The 24,876-nt window shown below is 38.5% G+C and overlaps 1 protein-coding gene across 3 annotated transcripts in view; it reads right to left on the bottom strand.

Annotated features, from left to right (window-relative positions):
* Window positions 1-24,876, bottom strand: part of PDE11A (phosphodiesterase 11A) — a 114,262-nt gene that overhangs the window by 66,466 nt on the left and 22,920 nt on the right. For 2 of the 3 annotated variants that reach the window (XM_033064714.1, XM_033064711.1), the window contains exons 3-4: window positions 2,920-3,009; window positions 625-765 (exon numbers count right to left, since the gene is read on the bottom strand). In XM_033064714.1, the coding sequence (XP_032920605.1) occupies window positions 625-765; window positions 2,920-3,009 (231 nt within the window). Of the gene's footprint in view, window positions 1-624; window positions 766-2,919; window positions 3,010-7,729; window positions 7,866-24,876 lie in introns of all 3 variants that reach the window. The other variant, XM_033064713.2, reaches the window with a different exon arrangement.

The following is a 24,876-nucleotide window of genomic DNA, read 5'->3' as shown; positions in this document are numbered from 1 at the left end:
TTTTTTTTCCTGCCATACAAACAAATTTACGATTCTGTCTCTAGCTTGTCACAGCCCAGCAACAATTAATTAACTGCAGAATCAGTGAATACAAAAATAATAATTGGTTAGAAAAAAAGATATTACAAACAATGTTTTATCCTTCAACTACTTCTCAAATCAGTGGAAAGAAGGGTAGCTTATATTGAATAGCCTGAAAACACTGGAGGGAGCTAGCAATATAAAGGCAGCCACTTAATTTATTACTAATAACAATACTTATAAAAACTTCGAACATTTTTAAAAGGCTTCGCATCCTATGAATATCAGTACTGCAAAGTCCCAGTGAAAGCCCCTGTCAAAACTGTCAAATACTTTCATACAGTTTACATCCATCTGTTCAATAGAGCTCTGCAATGAAATAATTATTCATTGGTCAAGTAGAGAGAGTAATTGCAAAAAACCAAAAATACATCAGTAATTCTGAAAGTTGGATTTCCATTTCACCTGCTCAGTGTAAAAGCTTACTGCTATCACAATATAAGCCTACTTAGGATAGGACACAACAGGGGTGTTGATAAAGTTTCAACATGTACCTAACTTACATTTAGGAACAGCACACTGAAAAATACCTGCTGTACTTACTGGTGATTCAATATCTTCCAGAAGTAACACTGAGCACCGCTCACACTTCAGTAGAGTCTGGGCCCGATGCATAATTTTCTTGACAATTTTCTCTAAGTCAGTCTGCTCCTCAAAGAGGTCATTCACTACTTCCAGTAAAGCCTGTATACAAGGACAGAAAACTCTTGTATTGGTTGTAGAATTAATGCATACATGGAGCATTGCAAAGGAGGCATCATATCTGGGATTGATTTTATATGAGTGATCATAGGAATCCTCATTCAAATAAAGTTCTTAATGATTATTGTAACAAAGTTGAAGTGGGGGTATCTGAAGAATGAAAGAAGTATTCCTTAGCTCACAACTGGGCACAATCCAACTCTTAGCAAACAATGGGAGTCTTTCAAACTATTTCACTTTGTTCCAATAATGAAGCAATGGCTGTAATGCAATGCAGTATGGATTGAGTTGCTTGATTTTATATATTGAATTTTCTAGGACATTTAAACTCCATTGTATTCTCTTATTACCCATTTTGCATGTTCAAAGCTGGAAAGAAAAATACCCACATCAATACTTCTATATTCCAATAGCAGTCTGGTCCAGTCTCACCACTTACAATGTGTCTGTAAAATACAATGCTTTAAAATGAAGGGTTTCCCCTCTCATTTCATCAACTTTAAAAAATATAGGCCATGTTCTTTCTTATCATGAACCCAAAGGAGCTTGCTCTTCCCTTTAATCTCATTTAGGGCACTGACACTAAAGAATACTGTTGTAGGAAAGCATATAAACAGTAGTGGTCTTAGCTCTTCTAACACAGTGGTCATCAGCAAAATGCTGGTCACACTTGCTGGAAGTTGCCACCATTTAGGTCTGGCTTCATAGGAATGCACGATATGATAGGCTTGTGCACCACATGGTACTTGCCAGCTAACTTCAGCCATGGGCCAGGCAAAGTTAACCACCACCAATAGGTCACAAATACAATCATGTACAGGCTACCACATAGCTGTCCAACAGCAATATTTGTTATGCTTTGCAGGGCTGAAGCAGCAACAAGAAACAAAGAATCTCTAACTCAATTTACCAAATTTACCATTTTCTAATGAAGAATGGGAATGCCCCTAACACTTTTCTGCTGATTATCTCCCTCACAAGATTAAATGCTGACTCCTCAGTGTGGAAACCTGAAGCAAAATTTAAGTCTCTGTAGTCAAACAATTATTTTATTTGGATATCAGAAAAACCCACAAAAACCCCCAAAGATCCCAACCAACCAACCAACCAACCAACCAACCAACCAACCAACCAACCAACCAACCAACCAACCAACAAAAAAAAAAACCACCAAAAAAACTTTGGTGGACAGTCCTTTTTTTTTTTCTCCAAGTCTCTTCCAAATCTCTTCCCCAAATATAATAGTCTGTGGTCAGACCTGGACAGAAGACAAGCTCAGATGCCTCATGACCCTTAAATATAAAGGTCATTGTTTTTCAAAGCAGTGAAAGGCATTAATTTGCATACATAGAAGCATCAAAATCATGAATATAAAAATGTCAGAGCTCAGTATAAAGACCCAGACTACTGTAGTTACCTCTACCTTGTGAAGGAAGGGTACGTTCAACACTACCAGAGGTATTTCTACTGAAGTTTTGGACCTGTGATCCAAGCTAACAAAGATATAATTTCCTGTCTTTGCAGGAAGGTTGATGTAAAAGAAGCCAACCATTATTAAAAACCCCTTAAAATTACCATTTTGTTTCTTCAAAAAATGAAAGACCTGTCTGACAAGGGAATGACAGGGGAGCTCAGCATTATTTTCACTTCAGAGCCTCCTGTCCCAAATCATGCACAGCACCAGTGATCATGAGTGTGTATTCTATGGAGATATGCTGTCAAAACCCTTCACATACAGGGGTTTTATTCTTGCTTAATTTTATAAAGATATAGCCACATTATTTGCACATGAACTGAGTATTAAAAATTCAGGATGGCAAAGGCTTCACATTAGTAGAATTTTATGAGAGCTTGAATCTCTGCCTAAGTAACACTTTCTCCTTCACCGTCTGTGCCACAAATGCAATTGTTTCAGCACCACAAAACGTGGAACTGACATCAGGCAGCAACAGCCACCACAAGAAGTGTATTTCCCTCCCACACTCTCTGCTTGCTGCCTCAATCAAGATGGGATCTTTTGAAAATAATTTTTTAAAAATAAAACTCTCTGCTTAGCAAAAACATATGCACAGCTGGAATCTGCAGGAACAAAACAGAAAAGTTTGATGTTGGTCCACTTGATGCTTTTGCACTTACCCTGCTTCTGTCATATTCCTTCCTTGAAGCTGCAAATAGCTGGGCATTGGATATGGCAATCCCACAGAAGGGGAGGTACATCTGCATCACCTAGTATGGAAAGAAACTTGCAGTCATTAAAAAACTGCAATTGTTTATATCAATTTCTTACTGAGAGACCTAAACTTAGAGGACATCACAGGAAGGTGTCAGCTCACTCTTCAGCAGAGCACTAAACACAAAACAAAATTATCATGGTCAAGGCACATCAGATGCATGAAAGAGATCAAATGTCTAGGAAAGACAAATACAATTACATTCACAGGTCCCAAAAGTCTGATTTCTCCATAATTTCTCTGGGAATCTGTGGATTCTCAACTCTATAAAATGTCTTCTGAACACTACTTTAAATTATTTTAGACATTACTGCTTCCCTAAAAAATATTCTTTATTCCTCAGGACTGCTTTTTTGTTCTGAGCTCAAGAAGCAAGCTCAAGTCACATTCCTGTTGAGGAATTCTACATTTAGAGTGCATAGATTTTGGAGAATACCAGCACAGTGGAACACAGCACATTGAACCTACATTATTAGTCAGAAAACTGATTGTCTTCTCAAAGAAGGTTAAAAAAAAAGTGAACATACTTGAAAAAAATGTATAATCTTACATTTTAAAAGATTGAAAAGGAGGGACTGGAACATAGTTTGAGGTGCCCAAGATGATTTTAGGTTGACTGTGTGAAGTTAGTAAACTAGACCAGTCAAGCAGTTGAATACCCGTGGGACTGGTGCTTTACAATGATGACAGTGGATCAAAGTCCAAACCCAGCATTTTTACGCCACACACTGGTAACAAGTACTGCCACTCCTGAGTGTTTCCCAGGCTTAGGTCTCAGACTTCTAGTAAATTGTACAGCTGCTGAATAGTCTTAACATTTGCAAAGCCAGTGGCAGTTGAGGCACTCTGCTGTTTTTACAGTGCCAAAAGAATGCTGCAGCAGCTAACCTTTCTTCTCTTCTTCTTTTGGCATGAAGAGAGTGGCATTTGTCTTTGAAGTTCTATTTAATTAGAAAAATACTGCTAACCCAGAGACATGGGCTATTTAGACTGAGGAAAGAGCCGAGAAGAGCAGAAACAGCAGCAACTGCTGTTATACTTTATCTGCCTTGAACACTCCACTGGTTCCATACCTGCTTAGTCTGTGTTTGAGTAATGATGAGCTTTTGGAAAGGATCCTCAGGTCCTCTGAATTTTATACCTTTATACCTGGCACTCTGTCACAGTAACTGCAGAGTTTAAGGGTGCACATCTACACTGCTACTTTGGAAACACCCTACTTTCATACTCTTCCCATCACGGTTGCCTCCAAAAGAAAATGACACTTTAGATTCAGCATTCACCTTTCCGAAGAGGCAGTAATTAAAGTAGCGAACTATCATACCAGATCTACAGGATAGAGTATACAAAATGAAAAATAAAGTACAAGTGTGAAAAACTGATGAGGGATTATTTTTTTTAATGGCCAGAATTTCTCTGAGAGAATTTTGCGTATTTCAGTTTAGGTTTTATTTCCAAATGAAACAAAAAAAACTTATCTATATTTTCTTGTACTAGTACTAAAAACCACAGCCGAGTAAGTGATCAGAGCAGAAAAAGTTAACTTAAGAAAAATCTGGCCTTTGGTGAAATTTTGAATACCATAATGAGACTGGATACATTTTTACTTAATAAGTAAATACTAGTATTTATTGTCTCCACACTGGAACCTCTATTCCCAAAATTAATGTGGCCCTGTGACAGTGGAAAGCACAAGAGAAGCTTATGAACCTTCAGGCATCACAGAACCAGCTAGAAAAAATATCTTTTTAATGAGAAGAAAATAAAACCTTGTGCTATTGAAAACCATTGGTCTCTGGAAACCAAACTCCAAGGGTCTGGCTCTATACAGAAACTGGCATCCATAAAACATTGTTTTATGAAATGTTAAGAACCTGGAAAGCCACTGACACATCACTCTTTTCACCACTCAAACGTATTGTGTAAGGTGCAGTAAAATTAAAAAACACACCAAGTTGTTTAAGAAAACCAGTAGAATAAATAAATAAATAAATTTCAACAATTATGAAGAAAAAAACCAAGAGAAAACCTGTCAGGTAGAGAGGAATCACCCCATGGTTCAATTATTCCTGTCTACCTAAGACTGACAAAACAAAAGCCTGCTGTTGTTTCTCTTTTGTACTCTCTGAACAGTCAAAGTGACTTTTCCTTAAACCACTTTCAGCAAGTTGTAATGCAGCACCAAGTGCACAAAGAATGATGTTTCTAATGGTACTGAATTTTAAGTAAGACTTTTTTAACCAAAATTGCACATTTGGATAGAAAGCAGTTATTGCATTATTATTTCAGATTACAGATTTAAACCTGCAATATTAGGACTATTTTACAAGCACCTCTAACATGTTTATGCTATGACTGTGGACACTCCATACAAATATGGAATAACGTAATATTCAACTCTTATCTGTCTGAGTCACAGCCTGTTTTATGCCAGATTCACACTTCGGGGATTTTCCCTGCACAGGGAATGTAAAAAGTTGAGGAAATGGTACATAACGCCATGAGATAGACACATCCTTTCCCTCTCCTTTTAAGTGACAGGTAACTAATTACCTGGTGCTCCAAGGTAAAAACTGGCCCAAAGTTGAGTATGCCACATGCTTCCATTACACCAATGCGCAAAGTATTTGAGAGAAACTTGTGGAAGAACACTTTATATACCCTTCTGAAGTACATAAAGTTATTTCCCTTTGTTAAACTGAAGGCTATGTGAAAAGTAGTTTTGAAGCAAAATGGAATATGTCTGGAAGAGAATTTCCTTCCACATCTATTTTGAATTAATTAAAGGAAAAGATTCTGCAGATTTAATAAAGTGATTTTTGAAGAAAAAATATAGGCAGACGTAAAAAAAATCAAAAACATCTTTAACAGATGTGCCTCATTAAATTATTTTGCCTAATAGGATTAGTTGCAATGATTCATCACAGTTCTGTGTGACATATTGACAAACACATCAGTAAGTATGCAATAGTACATTTTATAAAAATGGTGTTTAGGCTGAGTAAAAACCTAAGGAATGTGCTGAGATATTGAAAGAGACTCGTTTTTGTTGGATTTGTTTTTTCATGGCAACTATAAGGCAGTCAGATACAGTAATTTCAAGTTAACAAGTTTGTATTGCAAATTACTTGAACATTCAGGGTCCAGGTGACCTGGCCCAGTTTCTCTTAATTAACCCTCCAATAAGTATCCTTGGGTAGCGACTACACTCACCTCACAAATTCACAGCAGTGTACAACAGCTAAAAACCTGTACTCACAAACCATTCAATATTTTATTGGGGCAGAAAACCTATGAAAAGAAGCAGTAGTAATGGGCACTTTCCGTATATCACTTTTTTCTTTTTTCTTTTTAAAATTCTATTATCTCTTTATTGTATGTTAGGAGTATTAAAACACAACTACCAAGAAAAAAAACAAACAGTATAATTACAAGAAGTTTTAGTATTCAGTTATGCAACTACTTAGATTTTCAGCTGGGTTTTGAAGATGACGTATCTTTAGTTGAAAACTACTCCAATAAGATGAAATGTCTGCCCTGACCATAGTGACTTTTGACTTCTCACAAGATATATTTCTATTGCTTTAGTATCTCCACACACTTCCAGACTTGTATCCCCAAAGTCAGACTTTCAAATCCACAATGACTGAAGCAGGAGCTTGATATTTGGATATTTGGAAGTATAAAGCATTTCCAGTTTCTGCAGTATTAACTACTAGGACAAGTGAGCTACAAACTGTGCTTGTTAGGTGGATGCTTTCATTTTATGGCATCAGTTCAGAAACACACCACTGCTCCCTCAGAATTTTAAAGGGCAGTCTTCCATATGCTTCCTCTTCATAATCACAATTTTACAGGCCAAAAGTTCCACACCTGGTTGCACAGTTGTCTGGGCACATCAGCATCTGGACACCTACACTGCAGCAGCACAATGTCTTGAGATGTGACACTCATTTTCCTTTCATCTAGCTTTTCGTAGATGGTGAGACATAGAACACATAAGTTAATAAAATGCTTCTTAGTGTTCCTCTGAACATCTAAAAATGAGGATTTCTTCTCATCATCTGGGTTTGGATTTCACAATAACTTCACACATGATACAAATCTTTTTATCATCAGAAACAGGAAGGAGACCTCTGGCCAAGCTCTTTCTGACAATGTGTGTCAGGAGATACCCCCTTTCCTTCACTGCACAACCTGGGGATGAAGGTCCTTATGGAATCTGCTAACTCTTCCCTTGCTGCACAAGAAAAACCCCTGCTGGTTCCAGCTTCAAAAGAAGGCTATTTTCTAGAATTGTGTGCCTCACAGGAAGTAAGTTCTGAAATTTTCTCTTAAGAGAGGAATGTATAAAAGCAAAAAAGTTGCATGCATGGAGACCTGCAATGCAGAAAGTTATTAGCTAATGATGAAAAACAGCCAGTGCTGCAATGGCAGCACTCTGCAGAGGTAAAATGTGAGCTTCACGCTTGCTGGCTGGAAAGCAGCCCTGACTTCAGCTTCAGCAGAGGCAGTGACATTTACCCTGCTTCCCCCGCATACAGCTTCGCCCTCTTGGAGCCTGCTCCGAGAGCACACGCTGCCAGAGCTATCCCAGATAGTCTAACACTCGTCTTCTGGCACACTCCAAGCACCCCCTGCCTGTGGTCAGAAAAGAAAACAATTCTGATGTCTGACAGAAGAAAGAAGCTTCTCAGTAATGCTTGTGTACTCACTCTGGCACAAACTCCAGGTTGAGCTCTCAGCAAATGCCTGTCTGGTTCAGTTGTTTTCTTTAGCGGCCACAGGAGCCACTTCTCTTTACACAGCTTGCTTGGTGAGCCTGTGGGAAAAGGAGCTAGTACAGCCTTCCTAGAAAGAGAAAAGAAGTCCTTTCAAAGGAAATGTTTTTGCTGTAGTTTAAAGTGATAAATGTTTTGTGGACATACTTGAAACCAAATCAGGGAAGCCAGCTGCCCTTTAAAACATGTCCTAATGTGTTCAAAATAGGTTCAGAGAATTAAATATTCTACTGAATTCTGAATGCAATAAACCAAATCCAATTGCAAAATGGTTAAACAGAAGTGCTCATCCAAAATCCATTCCCTCCCGCCAGCTGTGCAGGGTCTGGCAAGCTACACATCTGATAAAATCTAATTGTCATCTAAGTTCTCAATTCTAAGACGTATTTACCAAAATTATTTTTCCACCCCAAGCATGGAAAGGACAATTGGTTGGTAGAAACACTCCATGAACTGGAGGCACCCAGATAGGGCACATAGCTCTGGCTTGTATCACTGAACCTGCAGAGGCTCCTGGGCTGAACTTCTGCCTTTTTTTTTCTTTCTTTTTTAACTTTGTATTTGCATGTGGTTACTAATGCACAGTACCATAAAAACGCACTAATGCTTGCAGACATCCAGCAGCATCTCTGCCCTGTAAAGCTCACTGTCTAACTCTGGAAGCTTTTGGTGTCTGTAAACAGCCTGAAAAGGACCACGGGAGCAGTCCTTCAGCACTGGCTCTGTACTTGCCTGCCTCATAGAATTACTGGCACAAATTCAAGCTAGATAACTGCGTCACCAGACAGATTACAAAACATGTCTCTGGTAGAAGCAGACTTATTACAGTTTTGAAACCTGACTCCTATGTAGGTCACTGTTCTCACAAGCCATGGCATTGGGAGGCTGTTGCATACAGGACCAAGGGGCAGGAAAGGGTGGCAGTGCAGCCAAATGTGCTCAACTCTGACTTTTCTGCTGGCCCCATCACTGCCCTCTAGTTGTTCCACACAATCTCATCTTCTCTCTTTTCTGCTATGCACCCAAGGTCTTTAAACTGGGAAAACAAGTCAGCACACTGAACTTGATTTACGATAATACACCTGTAAAACTGTTTATATAGTCAGAACACATCTACTAATCTGATTTTTTCTGGCAGGAATTTGAACATTTCTTGACCCAGTCACTTCACAGCTAGATATTATCCATTATTCCCCTCACTACATGGGTGGGAACCTCAAAAAAATATGAACAAGCCATGCTGAATTATACTGTCAAAAAACCAAAAACATAGGCAGTTGCTATTAAACCAATTTTTAACAATATTTCGTAAGACATAAACATTTTAATATTGCATTAAATTTAACAGTTGGTATAAAATGAAAAGGAGAATGAATGTACTGTAAATTTCCTTACAACACCTCATTTTAAATGGTGTTGCTCCAAATGAATCTGAAATATGAAAACATTTCTGCTAAAGACTAGAAAGCCAAAAATAAATATATGTAAAATGGCTGCTATTCTAGGATCCAATCATTTGATCTCCTACATGCAAAATCCAGCTATTTTCACTGGAAATGTCACTATATTTTACACAAACTTGAATCAGTGATGCCCGCTAATAAGCCCCGTCCCAGCAAACACGTCAAACTGCTATTCAGTTATTCAACATGTGATATTAAGCCAGGATTTCCAGAAGGGAAAATGAGGACAAGAGGAGAAAAAAAAGTTTCACGAGGCATACCAGTGTTTCTATTAAAATCAGAAGTGTATGAACTGAAAAAGAGCAGAGGTAGCAGATAAGGAGCATCTCCATGCCAGGGTAAGCACCTGTAAGACCAGTGCCTGGCATCAGTACTTAGCCCCAGGGCTTCAGCAAATGCACATTGAGCTATAAAGCAAGGAAAACTCAGCTTGCAGGCAGCCCAAAGGAGGGCTGCAAAACTACAGCAGTGTGATTAAAGCAGTGAACCGGCACGTTTCTGTGTCATAAATATACTGACAGCCATGGAGACTCCTCCTGTCTCCTCAAGGGCTGCTGAGGACTCTCAGATCTGGATGGTGGAGGTATGGGCTATGTATGTGGGACCACCTGCAGGTAGAAGGCCATTAAATCAACCCAACAGTTATAAATGATGTTTCTTTATCAACTCTAGAATTTCCACCACTGGGCATCAGCAGGGCTTTGTAGCAAAGTCTTACGGGGAAATGCTAAGCAGCTTTTATTAGTTCATCTGAAATAACAGGGATAAGAAGCACGACAAAAGGCCATGAATCCTCAGAACCACAACTCCTACCCACAAATAAAGTTCCTCTCCATCTAAGGATGAACATCAGTTATATTTGAAACATCTAGATTGTACCATTACCTTTAAAAAAAAATCAAGCAGAGATAATTCACAGAGGACATTTCTCCTTTGTAATGCTTTCTAGAGGGACTACGAGGGGCTGTTACTGCCTGGCTGCTGTGCTCTGCCTTGTTTGAAGAGGAGTCACTCGGGGCCAGCCCCCAAGCACAGGAGCCTGCAGTTGTTACGTAAGGCAGGCAGTTCTGCAGTGCCTAAACCTCAGTGTCTCAAAGCACTTTGGCAGACCATGAACAAAGTTTTACAGCAGCAATGTCAGGTAGTAATTTTTATCTAGAGACAGCAAAACTGAGCCAAAGAAAAATTAACTGATTTCTGAAGGGAGGAAAAAGGTCACAAAGAAAGATTTTGTCAAAATTTTGGAAAGACTCCTGGTTTCCACTATGCTTGAATCAGTGGAGCCAGCTTTGTAAATGTCACTGCATGAGATGGGAAGATCTTCACATTGGCAAAGTGAGAGCTGTGAAGACTGATACTACCAGTGCTAAAAATAGGAATTGCAGATCAGACCTTTAAATTGGCATAGGAGAATTAATAAGTATCACCTCAAAGCTGTCTTTCCTACAACACAATTGCAGACTTTGATCTTACCAGTTCAAGTTGCACTCATCTGTCACCTCGCAGACAATGTATATGATGATTGACCATGCTAATTGAATGGCACTGAAACCAAGAGATAAATTCCATATGCATCCATACAATGAGAATATAATCTTCAAGTCACAGTTCTACTTACAACTCAATTACCAACTCCCAATTCTTGTTCATGATGGCAAATATATTTATTTACTTACTTCCTGCTGCAGACCACAAGTATTAGATTACACAAACTGAAAACTACTTCTTCTAATTCTTGGTTTATCCATAACTGAATGAAGATGCCTTCTTTCACTTTTTGTATAAATTAAAATCATCGCTTTAGAGCCACAGTGCAGATACAGGACCAGAACCACAAACTGGCTAAGACTGGCTGGGGCCTTTGGAGGTCACTTGGTCTGACACTCTGTGCTCAAGCAGGACCACCTAAAGCTTTTTGCCTTGTCTAGACAGCTTTTGAACATCTCCAAGGATGATGATTTCACAGCCTCTCTGAGCAACTTGTCTGTCTCACAAGAAAAATGTGTATCTTGACTTTCAGACAGAGTTTTCAGTGTTTAAGCATATGTTCATTGCCTCTTGTCCTGCCACTTGGCGCTGAAAAAAGTCTTGGCTATCCCATCTTTGTATCCTACCATCCCCTATTTATACACAGTGATGAGACCCTCCCCGTGAGCTAAACAGTCAGCTCTTGTTTGCTAAACAGTCCCAGCTCCTTAAGCCTTTCCTCATAGGAGAGATGCTTCAGTTCCTTAATCCTCTTTCTGTACCTTTATTGGGCTCTATCCAGTACATTCATGGACATACTTGTACTGGGAAGCCCACAACTGGACTTGTTGTGTAGGGTCATGAGTGAAACTTAATCCTGCTGTTGTATGAATGCTGTGTGCAGTTTAACAAAGAAAAAAATTAGCTGATTTATATATAACAGTCTGCACTGAGATCCCAGTGATATTAGTAAGTTTTTATTCAGGTTCTTCTCTGACGTATTTCAAGATGTGTTTTGTGATTTTTGAAGCAGAAATTACTTGAACAGTAGCCTTTTTTTCATATTGGACCTTGTTTAAGAGAGAATGTTTCTGGCAGAAGTTACTGCAGACACCTGATCCTTTGCCATGCCGAGCTCCTCTTTCAGCAAGGTGGGCATATTTGCCTGACTGAAGTGGCCAACGTCAGCAAAATCGTTCCAACTGAAGCTCCAACTGGAACACAAAAGCCTGAATCTAGCACATTAACCAACCAGGTTACTTTGTGCCTGATGTGAAAAAGTTTAGCTCACCCAACTTCTCACTGTTTGCAGCATCAGTTCCAGGAGAATGGAAAAGGTTGGTTCTGTTCCACTAGAAAAAAAATGTGAAGCAATTTTTCTTAAGTGAGATGCATAATTTGGTGACAGCTTAAAAGCAAGCCAGGGAGTCAAGACACCAACTGTATTCCCTTACGTTACTGCTTGACAAACAAAGCATCTCTAGTGTTTCTTAGGCAACAAAAACTTTACCCTCAAACAGAAAAAATCTGAGTGGAAATATTCCACAAAGGACAACAAATAACATAAGTGACCCTTCCTTTCATCACAACATTTTATATCTCTCTTCCAACTAAAATGTATCTGTACCTTGACCCTTTCTTCCATAGTACATAGAAGCAGCACCACAACACAATATAATCACATCGTACTTTTTGCATATATCCTTACATTATTTTGTTGAGTTTCTCCTAAACATTGGGAGATTTGCCAGTGGTCTTCTACATTTGCCTATTTTGAATTTATGTCTATTTAATGACTAATATTGTACTGAATGTCATGGCACTTCATGCTGGTGACACTTGCCTACTCTTCCTACATTTCTACAGAGAGTCGCTCTTACTGTTTTTTCCACTTTTTAAGATGAAAAATAATGATAAGGAATGCAGTGTATTTTGAATGTATCATTTTTACTCATAAATTTTTTCTTAGGAATGCAAGTTTTCTGCAAAAGCACAGAAACTTATTCTAGCAGAATTGATTATACAACTGGACACACTTGACACATGCTGTTATTTGAATCTGATTATACAAATTAGGTAATCTGAATTGGTATCGATTATAGCATTTCCAGACCTGATTAAAAGCACTTCTAACATATTGTAATTTGTACCCATTACAGTGTGATAATGTTTCACATGAGGAAGTAGGGAAATAAACCCTACAAACCTTTGCCTTTAAGCTCAAACCCTCATGTTGAGTTCATGTCTGAGGAATAAAGAAAGCACTGTATAGTAATAGTGTCTTTAGAACTGTTATTATGTAAAGAGATAGAAAATTTGCTGGAAGGAAACTTAGCTATTCTTAGTGGTTTGAGGTTGGCAACTACTGAATTGGTGACAAATGAAAAGTAACCTGATTCCAAGACAATAGAATAATTTCTAAAACCACAAGAAAGAAGAAGGCTAATTTTTATTTGTTTCAAATGAAATGAGATTTTGAAAGACTGTCACAAAGTAAAGAAAAATTCCTGAACTGCTCTCTTAATAAAACTATTTATAGAAAAGTATGTTGAGCAATTATATATTACCTCTCCTTTATTGTGAACACAATTTCAAGAAACAATAGCATAAAAGTAGCTGAGCCAAATAGCGCTCAGATTTACATTACTGTGAGCCTGCAGTTATACCTCTGTCAACTTTATTTGGGTTTACATGGCTGCAATTTACAGAATTTTGTCTTTAAAAATGTGGAAAGGTGGTTGATTCCTCAGGCCATTTTTAATCAGCTCTGGCTGCACTAATTTCACTGAAGGCAGGCTGACATTAAATTTTTTTAATTTCCTGGCAGATGTCAGTCAGAAGAAACTGAGCATAAATACTAACAGAATTTCTGTGGAACCAGGTAATTTTTAATACAGCCTGAATGGTTTGATATTCCCTGCTTTTTCTGTAATTATATTCTATGTCTACCAGGATGTCCAAACACCACATTTCACTGTTTAGTCCATGCACAAGAATGTGCCAACAGAAAAATGAAAGGAGATTCTAATCTCTGCACAGAATTTTGAATCCTAACTGTAATTTCATTGACAGTATGCAAAAAAATATATGGTGCCTTTTGGTAAGACCTAACCTCAATATTTTAGAAAAAGTGATCCAAACTTGTGCTTCAGTTTTCTCTCTTTACTTCACTGCAAAAATAGGAAAAAGAAGACATATGGCAAAAAAGATTGTCCAACAAATAGTAAAATGTGCAACTTATGAAGATAAACAACTATTCAATCTGGTGTATTGAAAACTTACCAGTTTTAGGACAGAAATGTGCTTTCATATAAAAAAGGATTCACTTACTTCTGTCTTTAAACTTTAGTTATAAAAATAACTTGAATTCTGTTTGAAAATTCAGTTGTTTTGCTGAGGACCCTCACTTGGCATCAGCACTCAGGGTATCCCCTTTCCGCTTAAGTTAAGCCTTGAAAGGATAAAATTTGCCAAACCAGTTAAAAACTAAATCAGGCATGTTCTTGAACTAAAAGCTCATTTTTTCTTTCCTTTGAATTCTCTCTGAAACCAGCACCTTACCCTAAAAATTATTTTGATATTAGTTGATATCTTCATTACACCATCCATTAGCCCTGCAACCAAGGAGGTCAACATCATTAATTGTTTCCAGTTTCAACTTATGAAATTTTAAAAAGAAAATCAAATAATAATTTGGATACTTTCTTAATTCCTTAGAACTTACATGTTCTAAAACAATGATTTACAGAAAGCAGCTGAGACACACATTTGTGCATGTTAATCAAAATTGTGGTAATTAACTCAGTAAATTAATGACTTAAAAAACTGCCTTTTGAGCATGACTGATCAACAAGGTACTGGGAGAAGCACTGTATTCCATATTACTGCACCTTTGAGTTTTAAGTCTGGGTGGGCTTCAGCATCCTGATGTGAAAAATTTATTTTCTGTGCTGCAGACTTCAAGGGGCTGATGAAAGTGTGTGGGCTGGTTTGGATGTGAGCCATGCTTTTTCCACACATCATTGTGTCTCCTGCACTAATGACTCACACCTGCACATGCTGCTATCTGATTTCTAGACAAAGTTATTTATAAACTGGAACGGCACTGCCGAATTCTGGCGGTCTAACTATACCAGTCATTATTTACCTAAAGTGCTTGTCTGTGCAGCACAGACAATTTGGGGACACTGAGTTCGCCCGCCTTTGAGGAGCCATGAAAACTGGATACAGCTTCTCCCTGATAAAACCCACATTGCATTTTTATCTTGCAGTTTTGTATGGATTTGATGTGGTAACGTGCTACTTTTCACAGGGCTGCAAGATAAGCACAGGATTCCAAGGTCCCACACACAGAGAAAAACCCCATCCTATCTTCTCTCACAGCAGCTACTGCAATTATTTCTTATAGCAGTGTTTTATACTTGAAGTGTTTTATACATATTGCAGACTTTAGGAAAAAAATCCCAAACAAAGCAAACTATTTTATTCTAGCAAAAATATGCTTGCCCCAAGCTTATGATTATAGTCTTGTCTGCAATGTTTCACTCACTGGTCCAGAAAAGTACTTAAATTTTCACATTACATTCTCTACCTTCAGACACTCTTCCACAGTGGTCAAGCTTTTGCTAGCTATGATTGTAGAAGCATCAGCATTTGGTACCAATTACATATCTCTGTCTCCTACATCTGCAAGTGCCATGAACTGTTTTTCCTATAGCTTCACATGAGGCCGTTTGTATTCCTTTCTTTCTTTGAGGCAACTTGGTGAAGAGCGCAGAAAAGCAGTTCAGAACAACTGCCTAAATGACCTCTCAGTGAGAAGAGTATTATGAAACATACAATGGGTTGCATCCCCAGAGAGATAGAACAGTCATCTGCTGCAGTGTAAATTTTCAAAGATACTAATCTCATGCCTAGTAAGCACACAGCATCCTGCCCCATAATTCTGAAAATCATGTAATGTTTTGAATCTTGAAGTGATTGTGTATCTAAAAGAAACTGTTTAAATGGGGGAAAGAAAATAAAATAAAGTAAGCCGTTATACAGAAAATCAGGCATATAAGCAAGTCTGTTACTTACAGACATGCATTTTTATTCCAGCAACACAAGGTTCTTCCATGGGCATACTTATGTACACTTCTCACTGTGTACCTCAGAAGAAAAACTCTGAAGTATTAATATTAATATGGCTGTTGAACTGCACACTAGAGAACATTTGATTTCAGGTGGCTGAGCTGTGTTCAGAAATCAATATGCTGCTGTCTTTCTTGGTGCAGATTTACTGATGTAAAGGGTTTGCTTCTGCCTATGTTATTAGCAGTTCAATAAGGGCCAAATGATTTTAAACTTGCACAGATCACTCAGCAAAGTAAGGCTTTGTTTCCACTTAACTAGTTAATTAGCCCTTAAGTAGTATCAGAGTAGTATCAGAGTTAATCTACCTTGATTCTGTAGTACCAGAGGTTAAAATACTTGACAAACTGAGTAAGAATACCTAGTCTTTAAGGTACAGAAATAACAGGAAAACTATTTCCTGTTATCATACAGGCTATACTCTGCTCATAGATAATTTACTAAAAAGTGCAAGAATAGAACAGTGTTCTTTGATTTGATTCAGGTTTGAGTAGGTTTGCTCTTTTTTTGTCTCCATAATTTTGTACTGCACAAGTTGAAATTAATCAAGCAGTGAATACTCACCAAGGCAAGGCTGTCTGATCAGGGAAGTGCCCTGGGTCATGCACCCTTGCTTCTTACAGCTGAGTAGAAGTGCAACAAAAAAAATTCAAATTCAGTTCACTGCACATTTGTCCATATTTGCTCTCCTTCTGCATTTTTCCCTTTCCATGAATTTTAATATTTTCCTAACTCCCAATATTTCTTATCTGCTTAACAAACTATCATTCTTAGAGTATTGTTTGATATGCATTCTGTCTTGTTGCAGTTCTTACACCCACTCATTTTTCTATCTTTTCTGTCTTCTTTTTCAGTTTATTCTCTTCTCAAAATTATTTTCAACTTCATCTCTGCTTATGAAGCAACTAATTTATCTAATAGTTCTCAAAATAAAATATATCTATAATTCATTAGGTATTATTTTTTTAATAGTAAGAAATTCACTACTTCCATAAGGAAAGTATTTTCTTTACTCATGGAACTAGAGTGGCCCAAGAATTGGTGAATTCTGCAGGTCGGCCTGTCAATTGTCCTGAAATACTGCACAGTCTTGTAAGTGGGATTTGTTCTTGCTGCTTTTTTGTGACAGAATTTTTACCAGTACCTGTGTCACAGTGAATTTTATGGTGTTTTTAGGAACTGAACGCAAAGCATAAATTGATTTCACTGAAAAAGACCAATAGATGGTGCAGTACTATCAAATCCAAAGAATCAAAGAGCTCCATATCCTTATATAGATTGCCTAAGGCATTTTATAAATAAAGAGCTTGCTGCAAAGACTATCGATTCTGAAAACAGATCATTTTAAATTGTAACTGTAAATCTAATTTTATATGCTGGGGGGGAAAAAAGCAAGATTTAAAAACCCCTCAGAAAAAAAAAAAACCCAAACAACTGGGAAAAATATCCAAAAGCCAACAAAAAACCAAAAAAAACCCTACATACACTTTTTCAATGTCCTGTTTCTCACAGCTCCTGGTCTAAGAACTAGGCTTTTGTGGCATTGCTGCTTCTTCCTTCCCCATCTATCCATTTTCACCTCTGTGCAGATTCATGGAAAGCCAAAAACCAAATCCATACTGATGGGGAAAGGAGGCTCCAGAGCACAGGAGTATTTCTGATTTTATTTGCTTTCATGCATGTGGCTGGCGGGCAGTCTCTGCACCGGCAGCAGTGTCACATGATCTCGCTGGCAGCTGAGCAGTGCCACTTGTGCAGAACAGCACACAGGGCCCCACAAGCACTAAAGGGCACATTCCTGCTGGCCTGCTGCAGGAACTGCTAACAAATCCTGCCTAAAAGCCTGGAGTGCCTTTATACCCTCTCCCCAGACAAACCCGGCAGGTCACAATCCCTCGTTGCTCTAAGGGACTCTTCTTGAACAACTGGGTAGAGTAGCTTTACTTATCTCCAAATACTCTGCTATCTACTCAACAATACACTGAGTTCTTAATTTCCTTTAATCAAATTCAACAATTCACTTTTCCTCATGATAGCTAGGGTTATGTTGCCTCCAAAGTCACCATTTCCCTCAGAATATAATCAGCATACAATTGTTTTGTCTCTTTTAAATGGAAGAGAAGATTAGATCCAGTAGCCAGGTCACACAGAAATAAACAGTCAAGAATGTTGTGGTTTCTTTCTCAGCTCTGCCAGTGACCTGGAGGGTTACTGCAAGCCATTCTAAACGAACATCAGTAGAAGATTTCCAGGCACCATCAAATCACCATAAAAGTACAAAGAACATGTTTTCATTTCCTAAGAAATCTTCACTGAAAACCAGATTTTTCTCCTGCTCCCATGTACTACTATGTAATTTTAAGTTCTTGATTAATAAATCTGTTTGTAACAACAATTAATTTTTCCCTGTTCCCAAAGCAGTCTTTCCTTTCTCCCTCAGTTTCTCTGTAGTGAGGGACAGCCAAGGCACTGGACAGGCAATGCTTGTTTTCTGTGTTAGCTACCAATGTGGGTTGCAGACTTCCACTTCAGAGATACCAGACCTTCTCCTTGTCCTGCAGCTGAGAAAGCACATCAATATTTCCCTTTTTTAGGAACTAAGAGTAGCAGTTACACTGCTCTTAGGTCTCATTGGGAGGAGATACCTCTGTAAAGTTATACTATGTTCAGATGCTAACAGCTGGGAAATGAAGTGCCATAAAGTCAAAGGAAACAGAAACCATGAATTTCTGTGTCAAAATGTGCCAGTGTCCAGTCCAGTTATGTGGCCAAGCATGCTGAAAATCAGGACTTCCAGAGTCATCCTGCAGACATGTGGTTTACGTGATGACAAATGTTACAGTTCCTACCATAACTAAACAGGCTCATTACCACCAGAGCTACCAGACTGATTGCAATAAATACACAAATACCCACAAAGCTTCATTTTGAATATAAAAATTAATTTCCTGCTGATATGTTCAGCACCCATTTACATTCTTCACAAAAAACCCCCACCTAAGTTGCACTTGAATTTATAAACTAACAAAATCAGTAGCAAACTGGTACTTTCCATGTTCCTGTAAGTGCAAAAGAAATGTCAAAGGTCATTTTATACTCTTTGGATTTCTGAAGGCAGGAGTCAGGTCATGAATGGCTACCACCAAAACTTCTGCAATTTGTAGAAATGCATGGGGAAGCTTCAAATACGTGAGTTGAGATTGGACTTGTTTCATTGAGGAGATATTTTTGATCATGAGACAATTAAACAGATACAGATTTAATATCTATATTTTGATAGAAGTACTGAATTTTACACACTGATTTAGGTCACTTACACACACTCTTCAGGTCCATTTAGCACAGTTGTGACTACAAACTGGTATCATTACTAGACTAAAGCAGTAGATATTGCTTTGAAGCAATGTTATTTTATATAATAAGTGTATTAAGTCTCAGCAGGTTGAACCAAGAAGAAAATAATCACGAGCACATATTTGCTCTAAGTGCTAACCCTCTGAGTTAGCCTTCAGACAAAAACTTATCTTTCTCTGCCCTGCTACTTCTCCCTTGTATATGCCCACAAACCTCTCTTATTTCTGCTTATACAGGCACATACCACGTAACTTTCTCTGTTTTCTGCTGTGACAAGTGCACATCAGTTTGGGGACATCTGCTGACTTGAGCCTTATATTCCATAAGGGAGCCTAATTGCTTCACGTGGCTATCAACACATGAAGAGCCCAGTGATTAAAGCTGCTGACTTTAAGGTTTAGCCCAACACTTGAAATGATCACATGCACATTATTAATGCACTTTCTATTCCATTGAGCAATGTGAAATGAAGAACACTCTTTTACAGTGTCCAGTTCTGGGCACCTCAGTAAAGAGAGGCATGGAAATCCTGGAGCAGGTCCAGTGGAGGGGTTCACTGATTAGAAGACTGGAGCACCTCTTTTACAAGAAAAGTCTGAGAGAGTTGAGTGGTGCCAGCAACAGGACAAAATGCAGGGGGCAGAAAACTGATCCACAGGAAGTTCCATGTGAATATGAGGAAGAATTTCTTTACTGTGTAGCATTTTGAACATGCAGAAGTTGTTATAAAGCCAAAAGACTTTTTGTCACCACCAAACACTTGTTCAGCGTTTGAATGAGAAGTGACACATGAATTCTATCAAATAGCAAATCTATTGAGACTCTTACCTCTGTCACAAATACTACCATCTGCACAAGGCGTAAGGAGAAAGAGAGATGCTAGCAAAAGCATGGCAACAGGATAAAAGGGAATATGCTGAAGGAAGACAACATTGCTTGTTGCAAGAATGGTGATGCAGCTGGTTGAAGTAGGAGGAGAAAAACGAGAGAGATGTAGAATGAGCCATAAAGTAGCAAGCAGAATGAAAAAGTTCTGAAGATGTAATTAAAAGAAAAAAATGCTTTTTAAAACCACATGAACAGTGTTGGGCTTTTCACAGTACCCAAGCTGTGTATATCCCAGCTCACAGCCAAGAATTCTTTTCCAGAACTTTCATGTCCAATAGCTTGACAATGAAAATATTTTCAAAAACAGCCTGAGAAAAAAAGAAATATTCTGAATACACTAAAACAAAAAAGGCAATATTCAAAGGAGTTTCTTCTTGAGGAAAAATACCCAAACATTCACCTCAAACATCTAAAATGTGATAAAGCTGTAAGTCACTGAAAAAATATTCTGTCAGAAAATGTTCAGCCACTTCCAGCATGTAATAAAAGGAAATGTTCAATTTTTAATAATTGATGATACTGCTAGGCTGAAGCACCAATACATGCAGAGATGCTAGATAACTTTATGGACAAGCAGGGAGACAGCTATTGAGTGCAAGCCATTTCTTGGATCAGGTAGCCATAAGACTATTTTTGGGTGATGATACCTGAAGCACACTTAAAGTCTCTTCATCTTGTCAGTCTCAGAAGAACGCTGAAAGTGGAAGGCAAATAAGGTCTGAGGCTACACAACAAAGCCGGGACAAAGAAATAGCAAACATTATTTGTTCAGTATTTAGGGCAGACGCGAGAAACCTCTCCTAGGTGGGTGATAGACTCAGAAGTGCGGGTAAGTGAAGCTGGGTTCAGTAGGATTTGGGGGCAGTAAGAAGGGATAAGGAGCTCGAGGCGCTGTAGTGCCCGGCATCCACTTGATGGCACTGCGGGCGGGCTGGGCTGGCAGCGGGGACAGCGCCCAGCGCTCCCACCCCGCAAGGGTTAATAAAGAGCCGGCTGCACCCGGAGAGCTGCGGACACGGGCAGCCTGCCCAGCCTACAGCCGGGCTGCGCTCGGACGGAGTGATGTCTATCCCAAAGTGCACAAGCACCATAAGGATGGCTAACTCCATTTATGCTTAATGAACGCTTACAAAACGTGCTGCCGTACTAACAGCGTACAAAAATAGCAGAAACATGGAGTTATAGGAGAGTCACCCCTTATCTTTGGGAGCCCCTGCTCTAGCTGTATGTGCTCACTGGAGTTTGTGGTATCCTCACCACCAAAGAGGACTGCATGCCACTAGAGGGGGTGAGACCCTTTTCTGGTAGCGCACGAGTGCGAGCCTCAAGCACAGGAGCGCAGGATGCTTTCCATCACTTGTCTCTGTGTCTTCAGCCTCGGTCTGCCACAGCTTTTCACTCCCTCAGCTCTGTCCTTTCCTGCCTCCACTTCCTCTCTCCCTGTTGCAAAAACCTGTCTTAAAGTGGTAACTGTCTGTATCCCTACATGTGCTTTTACGTGCTATTTAACAAACAGCCCATTCCTGTTTGGGTTTTTATTCTGTGACAAATGAAAGTGATAAGGTATCAGCATGCAGCTCTGGTTACCGCAAAAGTACAGTCACAAGACCACAGATTTGAGTATTAATTGAATAGTCCCAGTATCATACTAACAGGAGAATTATAGCCATGCCATTAGGCATGGCAGCAGATACTGACAGCAGCAGCTGCTGCAGAGACCTCTGTCCTCCAAGAAAAGCAGAATCAACTCACAAAATTAAAATATTGAGAGAAAAGGAAATGCAAAATAATTCCATTAAAGAAAAAAACCTAACACGGTCTGCTCTTGTAACTCTGCCATTGTAAAAGATACATCCAGATACACAATGTTCCAGTTATTGTTCCTGATACTCACTTTCATGATTCACAGTTATATTCAAGTGTTCACAATTATATTTATATAAAGTCTCAGTGTAACTTCCCATCAGAAGTATAGCAACTATGCCAAAAAAGCAGGTTCTGTTTAAAAATATTCATGAGATACTGTTTTAACAGTTAGATACTTCCTGCTCCAACATCACATTCTACTACAAGCATCTAACATTTAATCTTTTTATATAATCAAAAATAGATCTTAGTATCTGACTTGACATATCTATTCTAATAAAATCCACAAAACTGACAGCAGATGCAAAACAGAAGGCCATGCATATTATAATAAAATTAAATTAGAATCAATTCTGATTATTCATCTCTAGTTCAGTTTTCATTAAAAGAAAGTCTAAGTACCTGATGAAACAATAATTGCAGTGTTTTGTTTTAATATTCAGGATGTACTACTGAGGTATGACATCAGCAAGGAGCATGATCTCATTTTCATATTCATTTTATTGAATCCTCCTTATTCAGAGGCTTATCAAATAAGTTTCTCACCATTCCTACTCTGAGAATGGAATTTAATTTTAAAATAGAAATGTAATTTTTAAAGAATGTTAAAAGCTGCAATATGTTGAGGGGAAAAAAAACCCAACCAACCAACAGCCCCCACCTCTTTATTCTTCTAAAAGAAAAGCATTAATGCAACAACTTCAAACTGATAGCTGAGCACATAAAAGACTCAAGCTCATTCCTGCAGGCTTTTATGGTGGCTTTTCATATCTCACTGGACTGGCATCTGTTTCCTATGCATGGTGATTTCCCAAAATCCACGTCAGAAAAATAAAATGCTTTCCTTTTCTATATGAACTGCCTGGTCTGGCAGCAGCTACTGAGTTCATCACCCAGTGGTCAGATATTCATGAAATCACACAAAACCAGAGGTAATTTCTCCACTTATAGGGCAAACTACTGTCTCTACATTATATGCTTTCCCAAAACATAGGTTAAATGGAGTTGCTCTAATTCATTAGTGAGAAGCTTCTTGTCAATCTGCTGGTTTAACACTTCTGCAGGCAGACTTCAGCTTTTGTAAGTCATCCACATCTTCACTGCTCTAATTTTACCAACTTCTTGAAGTTTAGAATTCTTTGATATTGTTTAAGAGACTAGGGATCAGAGCTTGCCCTTGAAACAGCTGTATTATAGAGGTGACATTTCAGCTGCTGTGCATGTCCAGTAGGGTAGCAACAAACTGCCACCGCTGAGAATCAAAGTTTCTGGACATTCAGGATTAAAAGCTCATGACTTAAAGTGTAAAGTTGAGGAAGCCCTGAAACCCTAGGCTAGAGCAGATAACCAACCTTTGTGATTCAAGCACAGAAGTAAGTACACAGGCCCCACTAGCAATATTTTCTACTTGGTGTGACAGAAAAAGAAAATTGAGATTGTGTTTATGGTAACATGTTTTGGCAAGCTTCCCCCTTTCAAAGCCTCCTCTCCTTAGCAGGGAGTAGTACCATATTCACAGCTATTCTGCTCAGTGGAGCAAGTCTGCAGGGCTGCTCCAGCTCTGACCACAACACGTGACCCTGCTGTCCTATAAGATATCCCACCGACACTCACCACATGGCAGTTGGGACATCCTCAGCTCTTGGATAGCCACAAACCCATTGCTCTTTGGCACTAAAACCATACCACAACACTGGAGAGTTATTATCAATGAATTTGCTTTGTAACCATGACACCAGCTTTGCAAAATGCTAGTCTGTTTTTATACAGCAAAAGCTTTTTCTTACAAAAACACCCCAAAACCCAACACAAACTCCACCCCAAAAAACAGAAAGAGAAAAAAACAAGGATTGTTTTTACCCATTCTATCACATGGACATCAAATTGCCAGCAAATTAATACTAAGGTTAAATCTATGCCAGGTTTAGTCCAAAGACTTTAGTCTTAATAGCTGCCGTATAAATATTGTTTTTTTTCACTAAAAATATATGTAGATAATTATTCTGAGTAATAAGGTTCCCCAGAGACCAAATTAACAGTTAAGGGTCCTTCTGAGATTTTCACAAAGTGCTGTTAAATTAAGCATTCTTCCTGGTGCCCCGCCCCTCTCAGTGTGCTGTTCACAGGAAACATTTTTCTAAATACAGTTTGATAAACCTGTTAAGGGTTACCTGAAGTGTACTGCATAATTTCCTGCCTGAAATTCTGACCACCATTCACTACTATGAACAATGTGGTTCAATTCTCCTACACTTCCAACAACATTTCAACTACAAAAATCATCATAATGTTTTAACCCTAGTTTAGTGCTCACCAGCTATGAAAGAGATACAAAATTGTTATCATTAATGGTTAAACTACTTTAGCTTTCATGATTTCAGTGAGCTCTAGTCTAGAACATGTAATCTGGCAGCTCAGTAACTCTTAATTTTGTTGAGTCATGTTACTGGTAACATTACATGTTATTAGATGCTATTAACATAGCATGTTTTTCACGCTTTATTGTAGGTTGGGGTTTTTGAATTAAAAACACAACATCCAGAGCAATTCAGTGAGCTCTGGAATCTTTCATATGAACAGACAGTTTTTGCTAAAATTAACAATCAACAAAATGAAGGAACAAAAAACCAAAAAAGTTAAGGAACAAACAAAACTTTTTTTTATGGTAATGCAGTGACAGCAAGATGACAGCAGAAGCAATGAAGACATGCCCAGGCTTTCAGAAACAGTTCTGGGCATCACAAAAGGTAGTTTTAAAACACGAAGAAAAGTGCGGTTGTTGGTTTTTCAGGCTCAAGTGTAAAAAAATTGGTTTGAATGTCTTGTGCTTCTCCAGACATGAAAAGTACCAATGGTCATAGCAGTGACGAGGCACTGACCAGGGGTTTTGGGGAGCAGGCACCCCTCCTG

Source organism: Catharus ustulatus, chromosome 7, assembly GCF_009819885.2.
Source record: "Catharus ustulatus isolate bCatUst1 chromosome 7, bCatUst1.pri.v2, whole genome shotgun sequence".
NCBI classification, from domain to species: Eukaryota; Metazoa; Chordata; class Aves; order Passeriformes; family Turdidae; genus Catharus; species Catharus ustulatus.
The sequence above is the reverse complement of the archived record's forward strand: the minus strand, read 5'-3'. Positions and strand labels throughout refer to the sequence as shown.